Source organism: Pseudopipra pipra, chromosome 19 (genome assembly GCF_036250125.1).
Source record: "Pseudopipra pipra isolate bDixPip1 chromosome 19, bDixPip1.hap1, whole genome shotgun sequence".
NCBI lineage: Eukaryota > Metazoa > Chordata > Aves > Passeriformes > Pipridae > Pseudopipra > Pseudopipra pipra.
The window spans coordinates 7,004,667-7,018,964 of record NC_087567.1 but is presented as its reverse complement, the minus strand read 5'-3'; the positions used below and the strand labels follow the sequence as shown (position 1 = coordinate 7,018,964).

The following is a 14,298-nucleotide window of genomic DNA, read 5'->3' as shown; positions in this document are numbered from 1 at the left end:
GAGTTGTAAGATACATCGTTGTGGCCCAGACAGGACGTCACTTAAAATGAGGAAAACTAGATTTTTGTCTGTCTCAGTATTTTGTATAACCAGTGGCTGGGATTGAAATAAGAGGATGTCTAGTATCCATATTTTAAGTGGTTAACATGCTGCTGGATATACAATAAACAATACAGATGTTGTGCAATACTTGAGTATATTGTCAGTGTAAATTAAAAAAAAGAAAAGTCTCTTAATTCAGGTGCTCAGCCTGTCCTTGGCTGCTGTGGTGGTTTATCTGACTAGTCCTTCCATCATACTCATGCAGGCTTAGTCAGGATGGGATGATCAGTCTGCTGGGGCTGTGATAATACTATCACTGAAAGGAGAAATGAAACCAAATAGAAACATTCAAAGTCTAAAGTTCTCAGTCCCTGATTTGATCAGGTACAGTTTTCAGCGAGGGTAAAAAAAAAAAAAAATACCCAGCTGTAATTACAAAAATGCTTTGAAGAATTAGTAACGTAAATTCAAACTTTAACCAAATGAAGGTAAACTAGCAGAAGGTAACAAAACCGTTCTAGACAAAACCAGTTTTCCTACTTGCAGTTGAAGAACTTGAGAGGAAATACAAAATGATACTTATCTTTAGTTTCATGAGTAACAATGACATTGATGGCTCTGAATGGCTGTTTATTCACAAGTATAATTGTCACTGGCCTTTTGCAAGCTATGAGACATGTCTGACTTGGGAAATCATCAGAGAAACAACTAAACAAAGATGTTACAGTTTTATAGTTTTTCTTTCATGTTTTCCCATGTTTAGTGCAACAAACTGTGTTGGTCTTTAGCCCCAGTGCCAAACTTGCTTCAAACTTTGAAACCCTTTTTGAAAAGGGACTCTGCTAAGAATAGGCCAGACATGACTTGAATCTTTAATGTAAAAGGAGCAAAAGTCTGGTATCAGTTACTACAAAGGAGGCGTGAAACAAGCCTAAAGGTTGAGTTTTTCAATATTACATCAGCAAATTAATATTCCCAAACATTGTGTTGCGGGGGCAGGAGGAATTCTGCACATCTGAGGATTTTAGATGTGATTTAGCCCCACAGCAGGGCTACCTGGGCTGGTGTCAGCTGGTCCTCAATTGTTTTGGGATGTAGCTTCAAGCACAGTCATATGAACACCATGCCTAGTCCTGTGATAGCTGCTGTGAGAGCTTGTCTGAAAGGAACTCTTGTTCCACTTCATAGATCTTTGCTGCATTTCTACATCTGAAGTACTTCTTAAGCAGAGCTTCTTCTGATGGCCCTGCTAAACTGAAGCTCTTTTCATAGGGTTAAGAATTTCTGCTTTTGTAAAAGCTCTAAATCACATTGGCCAAAACGTAGGAGTAGCTTGTTAATAGCTGATGTGTGAGCATTTGAAGTATTTTTCCCACTAATTTTTCCTAGCAATAAATAGGGAAAAAACATTCAAGTCACAGTACTGTTTTAAAGTTGCTGCTTCCACTGTCTCTTTGCTTCCATGTGGTGTCCAGCTGCAGCTTGCTTTCTGACCCTTAACCTGTCTTGGATGTTTGGGGTTTTTCTTTTTCTCTAGAGGCTTCTGGTCCAGTTTTCCTCCTTGTTCCTTGAGCCTTGTGCATAACTTGTGTTGGTGGCCTTGCCTTCTCCTTGCAATGCAGAGTACAGAGTACTGCATGACCTGAAACATCTCTGGCTATTAGAAGTACTCTGTGCTTCCAATACACACTGAACTTCTTCATTTGTTGGTTATAAGAAATAGCAAAATATGTTTTAAAAACTACTATAATGCTGAATTGATAATTTCAATATTGTGGAATGTAAACAGTGATATATTCATCACAGAACTCCAGAATATTGTGAGACACAAAGTTGGCAGATGAAGGAAGCAGAAGGTGAAGGTGATTGGCACAGTAACAGAGTGCCCATAAAGATACTTCTGTGCAGTTGACAGATTGTAGGAGATGGTTATTAAGTATTTGATGAAGACTGAGCATTTATAACCTCTCTAAGGAAAACAGAAGTTTGGTGGGAATGAAAAGATAGCATGTAATTTTGATTGGCACTGCTGCTGCTGTCCTGTTGCACTGTCTGTACCTTCATGGCTTACAGGTGAAAATAACTTCACTGATGCTCAGTCAAACTGAGGGTACCAAGACTCCCTGTATTCACATGTTAGCAGTTGTACATGAAATTAGAAAATAGTGAAATAATTCATATTCCTGTTAATCCCAAGCAGGTTCTCTGAAGTAGTTGGCACTTGGTTGATAGTACACAGAGGAGCCTAGGCTGGGTGTTTGATGGACCTGGTCTGAAATAGTCCTTTGAGTTTAAATGTGGCCTGTGGGTCTGTTCAGTTGTTTTGGAAACCTGCTTGCACCTTCCTTGCTGTGAAGGGCTGCTGTGCTGCTTCCTACGTGCTGCTTGCAGTGAAAGTGCTTCTGAAAAAGCAAATCTAGGAATGACTGTGTATTTCTCTTTGGAGAAACAATCTTACTCAGACTTAACCCCCCCCCATACCTGTAATTAATTTTTGAGTCTAACTTCACTGTTTGGTTTTGTTTGTTTGTTTAGAAATTCATTGAATTTGAAGATTCTCAAGAACAAGAGAAAAAGGACTTACAGACCAGAGTGGAAGCATTGGAGTCACAAACTCGACAACTTGAACTAAAAGCAAAAAACTATGCTGATCAAAGTAAGTAAAATATGTTGCACCCCTATAAGTGATATTAGTGCGTTTTAAGTTTTGCTCTCTAAAGTGATAATACATATGTTAAATATCTGTGCTGTCTGATTGCTGTACTTTGATAACTGGGTTTAACTCTTGTGCAAGTTTGTTTTCCTTAGAATTAAGGTGAACAAATGAAATATAAGCTTGTGACTTGTAATCAGATTCTTCTGGTATCCTACTTGTTTTGTTTGCCTTTTTGACTGTGTTTTTTTCTTGTTTAGCAACTTTTCCAGGAGATGCTTACGACTTATTCCCTTGTTAGTGATGATAAAATAAGCTATTTATTTCCCCATTAAAACAGTGTCTGTGCTTAGCTAAAGGTAATCTCTTTGGGTTTAGAAGCACTGCTGGGATGAGAAGTGCATTGATGCTGATTCTCATTAGCTTTTATATAATTTTTCCTGAATTATTTATGAGGCATTTAGTTTTTATAGCAAGAGAATTTAGGAAGAACACTTCCCTTTTTAGGGATGTTCTGTGTAATTTTAAAAAAACAACTTGTGTAAGCTTCAAAAAAAGATGAGTGATTAATTTTCCTGAAACATTGAAAATATATTGTAGTGTAGACATTCTGCTGGGCTGCCTCTTATCCAGGTACACAGTCACTGGATGAAACTCCATCACCAGATTTTCTGCTTTTCTACTTCTCACTTAAGCTGCCTTCTGTTGATGTAAGACTGGTGTGTTCATGAGTTAATATACAGCTTTTATTGCTGTGCCATGCAGGAATGTAAAGGCTGAGATAAGATCAGTTTCTAAAAGCAGGGTGCCAGTTGTCAAAATAGCCCCTTTTTACTATTCTTTCTTCCTTTATTTCTATCCAGCCACCTTTCCTGCCCACAACACAGCAAGTTATAGCTCTTTTCCAACTTAAGCCATAATACCATTCCTGTAAAGTTTAGTTTTTAGTAGCATGAGTGAGTCTCTGGCAGGGTAGAAGTGTTAGTCCACTAGTGTTAAGTTCAACATAGGTGGCCTGTAGAGTTGAATCTTCCTGAAATTTGAATGGTTTAGAATGGTGTTTGCAAATCTTAAGAGACATGTGCTACCTCAGTTCCATTGCAGTTAAAATATTCCAGGGTTCTGTACAGGCAGTGATGGAGGAACACTTCAGGCAGTCTTTCCTAGTGAAGCCCAGGATGATTTTTTTTTTTGGAACTGTATCTTTGTAGATCAAGTCAAGCTAAAATGGATGTTTGTAAAGGATATTGCAGAGACTTGTCTCAGAAACGCTGTGATTCTTGTGAATGGAATTGTATGTGTGTGTTTAAAAGCGGGAGAAGAGGGGAAAAGAAAACATTGTGACAAGAGTTGAGTGGTCTGTTTTGGTAACAAAGACACTGTTTCCAGAAGGCCCGTGCTCTAAACCCGCAGCCCAAACAACTTGTCAATAGGAGACCCTGCACTCTGACAACAAGATTATGGCATCAAGATTCCATCATGCCCTATAGGCCATTACTTTTTCTGTTAATACAATAAAAAGTACAAATTAGTTGAACAAAAAAGGAAAATCATTTGGATTTCTGGCAATGTACGTGCCAGCATACCTTGAGTTTCTCTTCTAGAAGTTGCACTTACCATGTATTGATAACACCACTTCATGTTGCTCCATGAGTCTGTTGGTGTGAAATTCTCTGTTGTATTTGAAGGCTTAATATTCAAGGCAATGTATAATTTTAAACTTTTAATTATATATTGTGTGTATATATATGATATTAATGAAAGTATTTGCACCAGAAACTCAATTGTTCCAATAGAACCACTGAGGGTTGGCTAGAACTACTTTTTGGTAAGAAATGATGCTATTAAAAACAGTTATCATAACTACATAAAGCTCTGGTGATAGAGCATTGAGTTTTAAACAGTTCCAAAATCTATTTATTGTAGAAAAAAATCTTTTGGTGGAGAAAAACCTTTTTTGATGGTAAAATTGTATCTTTGCAGAAACAACAGGGCTGAGTTGAACATTGAGTCTTGCTTATGCTTTGGGTTGATAAGCTGTCTGGGGCAACATGAAAGGCTGCTGGGAAGATTTGACATGCTGCTGATGCAGAGCAAGATCAAAGGGGACAAGCACATTTGTTGAACACCTAACAAATATTATGCAAGTGAACTGGTTTTTTTAGTGCTCTAAATTTCTAAGGTATGAAAACTATACTAGTGTTGTACTCCTGAAGTAGCCTAACTCTGCTGCATTACCTTGTTTTGTTTTATAGACATGGCCACGATACCAAGATACCAATGTGTCACTTTGATTCACTGGATGCAGCTACAAATCTTTTATTTATATTTCTTTTTCACTTCTACTTCCTATAGTACTGCCTGTGCATCTAAATTAGGCTCTGGTATTGCCAACTGTTACCACGTCAACATTCAAAACAGGGGTAGTGTTATCATGGGTAATGGGAGTGAGTTGCAAATGCCTGGCACAGAGCAAGTAAGCAAATAAAACCTGGCTTTGGAATACAGAGTCTGAGATGGCAACAGCAGTTCATGGCATGATTAATGGATTAGAATAGAAAACAGGTAAAACGTGATCCCACGTTGTATTTTAACTACAAGGCTTTTTGCTTCATGTAAACTACTTGTGCTCTCTGTGTTTCTCCTCAAATAAGCAAAGGCTGTGAGAACAGGCTTTGTCCATTAAAAAGTTCTGATTCATTCTCTTGAACACCATCAGTTGTGAGCATTTAGTGAAGACTTGTCAGCCCTGGGATAGGGCAGCTCTGGAGTTTCATGGTCGAGTTCAGTGTGATTGTCTATCTTTAAACATGTGCCAGTTGAGATTGCTCAAGAAGCCATAGTTGTTATGTCCTGAACTGTGAGTACTTGTTTGTGCAGTCTAAGTGATTGTCATGCTAAAGAAAAAAAGACATATTTCTTTGCCCTTGAATTTATCCTGTGGGATTCCATCCATAGCCACGCATTCAACCAGCCAGGTTGGAATAAATCTGCCCCTTGAAATTAAACAAGTGAAATGAGAAGCTTATTTGCGTCAACCAGTTGCTGAGTTCCTCTGGTTCACTGACTTCTTTTGCCTTCATTAGAAACTGGAACAGTTGCTGTCAAGTACCTCCTGAATGAGTGAAGTACTGTGGTTTGTGCTTTCCTAGGAGGAAGTGGAAAGAGGGAGGGATGATGGCATGACCTGGTGGCACTGCCGGCTGACTGTGAGCCCCAGTAGATGATGAAATCCTGGATGGTGGGAGCAGATCCATGTGGTGTTACCACTCTTGCAGGATGTACAGCACTTGGTCCTGATATTTGGTGGCCTGTGGCCTGTGGTTGTTGCCTAAGTCAAGTTTGCTGCCAAAAAATGGTGCAATGTGTGGCATCCTGGGATAATTTGTTAAACTTCATTAAACTGCTTAAAGGAGAGCAGAGGTGTAAGGATTTGCAGTGTCTGAGTGCAGGAATGTGCTGCAGTGGTGAGGCTCTGTGGTCCAGCTCCTGGACTCGTTTTGCAGTGCTGCTCTTCTCTGTAACTTCCCATGGTTTGTCCTGCCCTGGTGTTGGTGTCTGTGTTACCTGTGCAGGGAGGGGAGGAAAGGCATGACCTGTGCTCTCAGGAGTCTGTGACTCGTGGAAGGTAAAGCAAGGTAAATAGCACAGAGTTCCTGGGGATTTGTTTAGGGATGATGTTGGTACAGGCAGATTTTTTGGAAGCTCTTGCTGTGGATTTTTAATAAATTTTTCCTGATTGTCAGCACGTGTCTTCTGGCTTTGACTTCAGAATCCATGTATTGTTTTCTTTTCTTGGCAGCAGAGGGCACCTGTGAATATTGTGGAGGTGCACTGAGCATGGCAATGCCAGGTGTTCAATAAATACATGTTTAACACTTAAATTCTTCTTCCCTTCCACTTCAGTGTGCCTGAGGCAGTCACCAGTCTTTGATACAATCTTAAACATTTCTTACAAGAACTCAAATGTATCTTTCACATTATTTCAAGTCTTTGCTGTGGCGATACCCACTAATTCTACTCGTAATTGGTTTGCAGCATTAAAATGTTTGAAATTTCAACCTTGGATCTGCAAAACCAGGCACACAGAGCTGTTAAAAACGTGTAATAGCAATATGCAGCTCGTTTGTCCAGCAATATTCCATGAAGGCACATGATACTCCCTGGGATACTGCTTGGTCTCCGGTTACAGAAAGGGGTAAGAGCCTCTCAGAGCTCATGTGATGTGCCACTGAGTTCTGGGAGGGCTACAGAGGTTTGTTTTAGTTCCCTTCTTTGCCTGCCTTTTTGGGGTTGTCATTTCTTTCTATATTACAGGCTGTAAGCTAATTAAATTTATTTTTTTAAATAAAAGATGACTGAAGTGTATTTTGACTTACTGTGGGACAGCTTTGGAGTAAGCTTTCTGGAGAAATCATTCTCAAAGTAACTTATTTATGAGAAGATCTGAAAAACACCATGTCTGCATGGCTGAAGTGCTTTCTGATGGAGGTGGTAGGCTGTGGGAGTTGAATGATTTGGTTCCTTTTCTGGATCTGCCTAGTGCTAAAGTACAACCCAGAGAACATACTGCATCTGAGAAGACAAGAGATATATTTCCTTACCTCAGTTTATCAAACCTGAGCTTTGGAATTTGTGGCCAAGTTAGATTATATTTGGGGAAAACTGTATTTGTAAAAAAACCCAAACAAACCACATCAAAACAAAAAAAACCAAAACGAAACCCAAACACATAATCCCAAGAAACAGGTCTTGATCTTAAGCTGCAGATATTGTGACACAACTGTTGGGGTGATTGTATTTCCCATCTCAGGTGACATCATGCTGCTGTTGCTTGCTGAAGGTTTTATTTGGGATATGAGACAAACACTTCGGCAGCTGACCTAAAAACATTTATTTTCCTCGGATTCTAAACAGAATCCACTGGCTTCAAAAGAAAATGCTGTGAATGTTCTGCAGATGTTATTTGATATTTTATTTTCCTCTGAGCTCTCTGGATACCAGCAGTGCTGTAATGTACACCCAGGCAGCCTCTTGGTGGACAGTCTGAAGGCATCCAATGTCAGAGATATACCTGCACAGAGGGGCAGCAGCAATTTATGTGGATCTTTATTTAACAGGGAAACTGTGATATGAACTTTCAGCTGTGAAGCTTAATGTTGTTTTGAGATTTGACTTGATCTGTGCACGTGGTGATGTAAATAACCAAACTGGCATGAAACACCTCTGTCAGTAAGTGCTGTTTCTAGCTATGGCTCAACTAGTGTTTATTCCAAAGAATACAGGGAAGCTTTTCAACAGATCCTGGAAAGAAGTTGAAAAGTTCAAGTTTGTTCAGTGGGGGGTCTGGATTGTCCCTAGTTCATTCTCAAGGACTGAGAACAGCAGAACTAATTTGATTTCCAGCAAGGAAGGAACAGAAAGCTTGAGATATTGTATTACTTGATTAATAAATGTGGAGCTGTTTGCCCTTTTTTCTCAGTCTGGCTGTTTCTCATCTCTGATGATGTTCATCATCATCATCATCACTGGTTTGTTTACCAGGCAGATTCACTCTGCCCTTCCCTACACTGTACCTCAGGTGTCATTCCCTACACCTGAGGAATCTTTCTGAGAAGTGTGAGTATCAGAGTGCACCTGAAAGGAAGATTTGCTCCTGACTGCATTTCTCAATGACTTTCCCAGCTTATTCCCAGATACCTGCTGTGTGGTTTTGGGAGCCAGCAGCCCACTAGATGGAGCAGGGGGTACAGCTGGCTCCAGAGCCTGCACCAAGCCAGGCTGCAAGACTCCAGGCTAAAATAAAATGGAGTAGGAAATTAGAGCAGTGGTTGGCCTGCTTTAAACTTGGCTATTAGTATACCTGAACAAAAGTGAGAAGAGGAGATGGAAATCCACTGGCATATAATTAACTGCTCATGTAGGTTTTTAAATTAAGGGAGTATTGTGCTAGTGGTTTAGGTGCTGGAGTTTGCTTGTTATAATGATTCTGTGGCTATAAATGTTGCAGCAATTAAGAAAATGGCTTTAAATGTCTCTTAGAATCTTACACTGCTGAGTTGTCACTGGTTATTTGGCTTTAAATCAAATCCAGTCTGCTATGACTTCTCTGTTCGCGCTGACTTCATGTGGATTTTCTCAGAAAGGGGCTTGCTTCAATAGCCTGATGTATGGAGCATCCCACCGTTTGCAAAACAGTCAAACAAAAGCTTTTCTCAGTGGAACACTTCTTTGTACAGAGACTGAGCAAGAAGTTGGATTTTTGACTTGATTTTGTGTAGAAGTTGGCTTGTATATATCCTTGATCTCCTGGCATATGGTTGTCTTTATATTAAATGGTTGCATCAGAATGTTGAAGATTTCTTTCAAGTCTTATGTCAAGTGCTTGTGTCAGGGATTCTGTGCACCTGAGACATAGCTCAGACTTGAACAGTCCAGAAGTGTCAGGGATAAGACCATTGCAGCTGCATCTGTTGATATTTGCTATCAACAGAGCATTCTTGACAGCTAAATTATCTTCATAGTTGAAAGTGCCCCACTGAGAGCTAGACCTGTAGTTCACAGTAAGTGCTGCTTGAGGATGTCAGTCTCACCAAGGGGTTGAATTTATCTCTTGTTTTACAGATCAATTTTCCGTGCTGCTTTGATTTCCAGATCTTAACCACTTCCAGGTTAAACACTCATCTGACAACTTCAGTCCCTGTTTCAGTCCATGGGTCATGTGTGTGCTCTTTAGCAACTGCTTAGTAGGTCACAAGGTCCTGCTGGATCTGTATCTTGACTTTGGTGTGGGACCTGCATTTGAGAGTGGAGCTGGATGAAAGCTGTCCAAGGAGTCTTCAGATAGGCCTGGTGGTAGGAAAGGCTCGTTGATGAGCTGGATCTCTGTCCTGACTTGTGTAGGAGGAACTTGTAATTCCTCTTGAAGGCATCACACTGGTTGGATTTGCCATTCTAGCAGGTCTGTTTCTCTTTCTCCCCCTCAGGCTTGTCAGGAGTTTGAGGCAGAGGACAACATACAGATGAAGGGTGTTCCAAACTTGGTAAAAGCCATCAGACTTGGGAGGTAAGCTCTGACTTTTGAACAGGCAGGGTGGGCAGCTTGGCTGCCTGATTCCTCATAATGCTGTCAGGAGACAAACTCCAAGGCTTCTGTGTAGTTTACCAGAATATTTAATCTCCCATTTTTAGACTTGATTGGTTTGATTTGAGAGAACTTTGGTCAAGATTGGTACCTCAGATCATTGAAGGTGTTAGGACATTGACAGTGCTGGAGGAGGTTGCAAGTAGGCCTCGGGCTTGAGTTTGTGGTAGTGTTCCAGTGGGATGCTTTCTCATCAGTCTAAAAGCACTAGAATATTTGCATTTTCTGCTCAAACTTATGATGCTTGAAGACTTTTGAATTTTTTTTTTCCGTGTAAGCTTGTAACTGTGAGTAGTGCAACTTTTTTGATGTGTGTTACATTTTGCACATGTAATATCTTAAACATTGTAATATCCGTCATGATGTAACAAGGATATGATGTCTTTATAAAGACATACTGCAACAGAGACAATGGATACTTCTGCTTTTAGGATGTATATACTTCAGCTAATTTTATCATCCACTCATTAAGAATTTGACATCTTAGTGCAAAAAAGTCTGAGACTGAAATATCAGAGGAGCTTTTTGTATTGTTACTTCAGTCAAACTGATGGGAACCATGTCTGGCTGGCACTTGGCAGACCCAGCATGTGGCAGGCAGTGCCAGGTCCCAGCTCCATTCCTTGGGGTGTTATCAGAGCCAGACTTCCACTCTTTTGTGTGCTGGTGGATTAAAATGGAACTGGTCACAATTGGGTTGGAAATGGACTTCTGGGTGCCAAGGAAAGGCATTTTTTTTCTCTCCTATTTGATTTCCTGTTACTGCTGATGGGAATGTATCTTTAATAGTGACTTAAGTTTCTCCAAGGTTTTGGGGCAAGAACTTGATGGTCTTCCTTAAAATTCTTCTGACTGTTCTACATGAGGTTCAGTCATCTGTGTTCAAGTCAGTGGTGGTCTCTGATCCTCAGGGAGTATCTGATCTCTTGCACAGTATTTAATTGGAAAAGGGAAGCATATTCAGTTGGGTGTTTTATCAAGATCTTATCTTGATGGGAGCCATGTTTTGGGTACAATAGATTTCCAGTGTTGTCTCATCCTGCTGGTATTGGAAAAACCAGTTCTGAGGATTGTTAATGTGGTATCTTTCGAGGGTGTTTAGCTTGGTGTACATCCTCTTAGGACTGAAACTTCCAGCTCTAGGACTGTAACATGTTACACAGCTGGAAGTGACTTCCAGAATAAAGTGCTGAATGTCCATTATACCATATATCTTTTGGGACCTTCATCTTTTTAACCTGTGTACCTAAGGGAAATTGTGATCAGATCTACTGGCTATATCCCCCGCTGTGCAGTACCCCTGTATATGTATATTTGTCTTCTATGACCGGGTCCAAGGAACTGTTTAAAATTGGGTCACATAAATGTTTTAAAATGTTTTAAAATTTTATTCTCCATAGATGGAGAAAGTGGTGTGCTCCCTTTTGGAACCTCAACCCTTGTGCAAGTGTATGTTGTATCCATAACATGGGAAATGCTTTTGTGGATTTCCTGAAGGTTGGTTATGGACAACTGTGAAGAAGGGTGTTTGTAACACCTCCTGTGGTGTTAATCTTCATTAAATGCACTGTCAAGTATTTTTCCCAGAGTCCACTGGAAAAATTAATCTCGAGAGTTGGCTGCCCTGCCTAGACACGAGTGTACCAAACAGTGTTGGGGTGCATCACCTTGGTCTGTCTGCAAGTTCCTGATGAGGCTGTACTGAACCGTGGGAGAGCCCCTGGGAACTGTGATGCACAGCCCAGGGATGGGGGTTCATGTGGGAGCACAGTGTCACTGGATGGGGTGTGGGCAGTGGAGCTGCCAAGTGGTTACTGCCAGGGCGTCTCTGCTGCTTAAAATCTAATTAATCATGACTAGGATGCTGACCAGTCTAACAAAGTGGATAAAATGTGGTTTGTTACATCATTAACTATAAATTCTGACTCTTGTTTCTGTAGGCTCTTACCATATAACTTCCCTTTAAATGTATGAAGAGACTTAAAACAACTTCTGCCTCAAAATAATGAATTAAAATATTCCATTCAATAAATATTGTGTTCTGCATTGCATCTCAAAAAGACATATTTACGTATGTGTTGTGCTGTAAAATATATTTTTATATATGTTGTTATACTTGTGCCTCACTTGGCTGCTGTTTGATCCAAAGAGCTTTTGTTCCATTCGATAATGGCAGAAGTGGAAGTGTTCGATCTTGCATTGGTATAAATAACATTTGATGTAATACTTTTGGTCAGATATTTATAGGTGGAGTGCAAAAGGTTGTGTCAAGGAACTTAATGTTCTTATAAGAGCAAGATTAGATTAGGAGCTAAGAATGTTTACACAGGTTTGAGTGAGCAGACAGTTATGTATTTTAGTTCCAGCCTTTGACTGTGGCAAAGACTTTTTTTGATTGAAGCATAATTAGGATAAAATAGTGTGCCAAACTACAGATATGTGGAGCAAAAAGCAATGGTATATTGAGAATTAATTTTCAGAAGACCCAGTTGGCAACATGAAAATATGCAAATGGCAGAGAAGATCTTGGCATTTGTCTTCAGATAATGTGTGTCTGGCAATGAGTCTCTGGAGACATGTAACTATAAATTTGAACTTTCCCGGGGGTATTTAAACGTGGCCAGTGGAATAAGAGAAGCTCAGTTACAGAACTTGATGCACATGGTTGTGTCACATAAATATCTTGCTCAAAAATACCTAAATAAAAAGGTGGACTTCACATCTAAGCAGCAAAAAAATGTTTTGTGTTTGGATAAGAGGATAAGTTGTGTGAAGAAAGTTCTAAATTCTGTTAGTTTTTATGCAGATTAATTGCACTGGGATATCACAGTTTGTTTCAGCTCATCTCCTCCTAATATGAACTTATCGTTTAAAGTTCTCCTGAATCTGCCCAAAGTATTTTTTTATTTCTTGGAATAGCTACAGAAATATTCAAATGTTTTCTTTCCCTACATCTATTTCCTTAATACTCAGTGAAATATGAGTGAATGCCAGGAGAAGCCTTAATGTCTGTACCACATAAGACTTAAAACTGTTTTAACAAATGCCTTGTCTGTGTTTGTCCTGATTAAACATCTCTGGAGATGGTGTGGATGTGTTCTAGGAAACTAATGTAGAGCCTTAACTGGAGCTCACAGCTTCATCCAGCATCAAGTCTGACGTGGCTCTCCCTCTTCCTGTGGTTTCCATGTGCACATGAGAAGCAATCTGGATTGGTGTGGGCAGTAAGCTGGTCTTGAACATAAAAATCCCCTCTCACTGGACCAGCAATCAGCAGAGGAAAATATTACTTGGGCTCTTTAGGGAAACACAAATTGCAGGATTGTGCTGCTGTGGATGTGCTTAGGAAGCTCAGGTGATGAGAGCTTGAAGCCACGGGCACCAACATACTTTTTATCCTGCCCTTTGCTATTCACCACTAAGAATACTCTGGTCTGGTTACCTGGTCCCAGGCAAGTCAGCCTCATTTACTGCAACTCTGAATTTATTTTTAATTCTCGTGATTTCTCTTCTTCCAGTTAGCAGACTTGAGGAGCGGGAGGCAGAACTCAAGAAGGAGTACAATGCACTGCATTCAAGGCATACAGAGGTAGGTTGTTACACCAAGATAATTTTGAAGTATCTATGAAAATATGGATCTGTGGAAGACTTTGTTTTGTGAGAAGCTGGGAGAACTATTGGATGTTTTGGTTTGTACAGTGATATTTGGATGTATAGATGTTATTTGTAACCAAGCTTCGTTTGACAAAGCAGTTTTTCTCATTCATGTGTCTGTTCTTCCATGTTGGTTTGATTATACACTTGTCAGTTTTATGCTTTATCAGATACGAAGTTTTAAAAATCAGGAATTTACTTCTCTGTGTTTCAAAGGCAGTACTTCAAACACTAATAAGCTTCAAAGAAATAGAAATGAAATTGCATTCTGACACTCTTTCCAGCAATTTTCTGTGTTGGTTTTATTTGTACCATTGAAGGAACAAATACCTCCAAAACCTGGCCTACTGAGATTAGTGATTAAAAGAATTCCCTGCCATACTTTATTGATAGTTATTGAAAACAGGATTTGTTGGTGAAGAGAGAACGAGTTTGAATTTGGTAATTTAAATAAATAAGAGCCACACTGTTAAAGTTGATTCCAAAGCATAAAACAGGGACTTGCAGTGCTTCAATTTTCAGTAGCAGGTTGTCTTGCAGCCCAACTTATATACATATTTTAGTGGAGAAGTCACTGGATCCTCTGAATTATTCTGGTTAATCTGGAGTCCCAAAACTGAGCACAGTTCTTGTCCTTGCTCTGATTGCTTTGCCTTTGAAAGGGCAGGTAGCTGGTTTTAGATCACTACCAAAGAGGGGAATGCCAGACTGACTGTTCCCAGCTCAAAAGACCCGTGTGGGGAAAGGGGAAGCAGATACAGATGTCAGATTTGGTTACCTTGAATACTTCCTGAGCAATCCTAAG

General features: G+C 39.9%; 1 protein-coding gene across 4 annotated transcripts in view; it reads left to right on the top strand.

Annotated features, from left to right (window-relative positions):
* SPAG9 (sperm associated antigen 9) overlaps positions 1-14,298 on the top strand; it is a 58,811-nt gene that overhangs the window by 4,117 nt on the left and 40,396 nt on the right. For all 4 annotated transcript variants that reach the window (XM_064675988.1, XM_064675991.1, XM_064675989.1 and 1 more), the window contains exons 2-3: positions 2,578-2,698; positions 13,358-13,428. In XM_064675988.1, the coding sequence (XP_064532058.1) occupies positions 2,578-2,698; positions 13,358-13,428 (192 nt within the window). The remainder of the gene's footprint in view (positions 1-2,577; positions 2,699-13,357; positions 13,429-14,298) is intronic.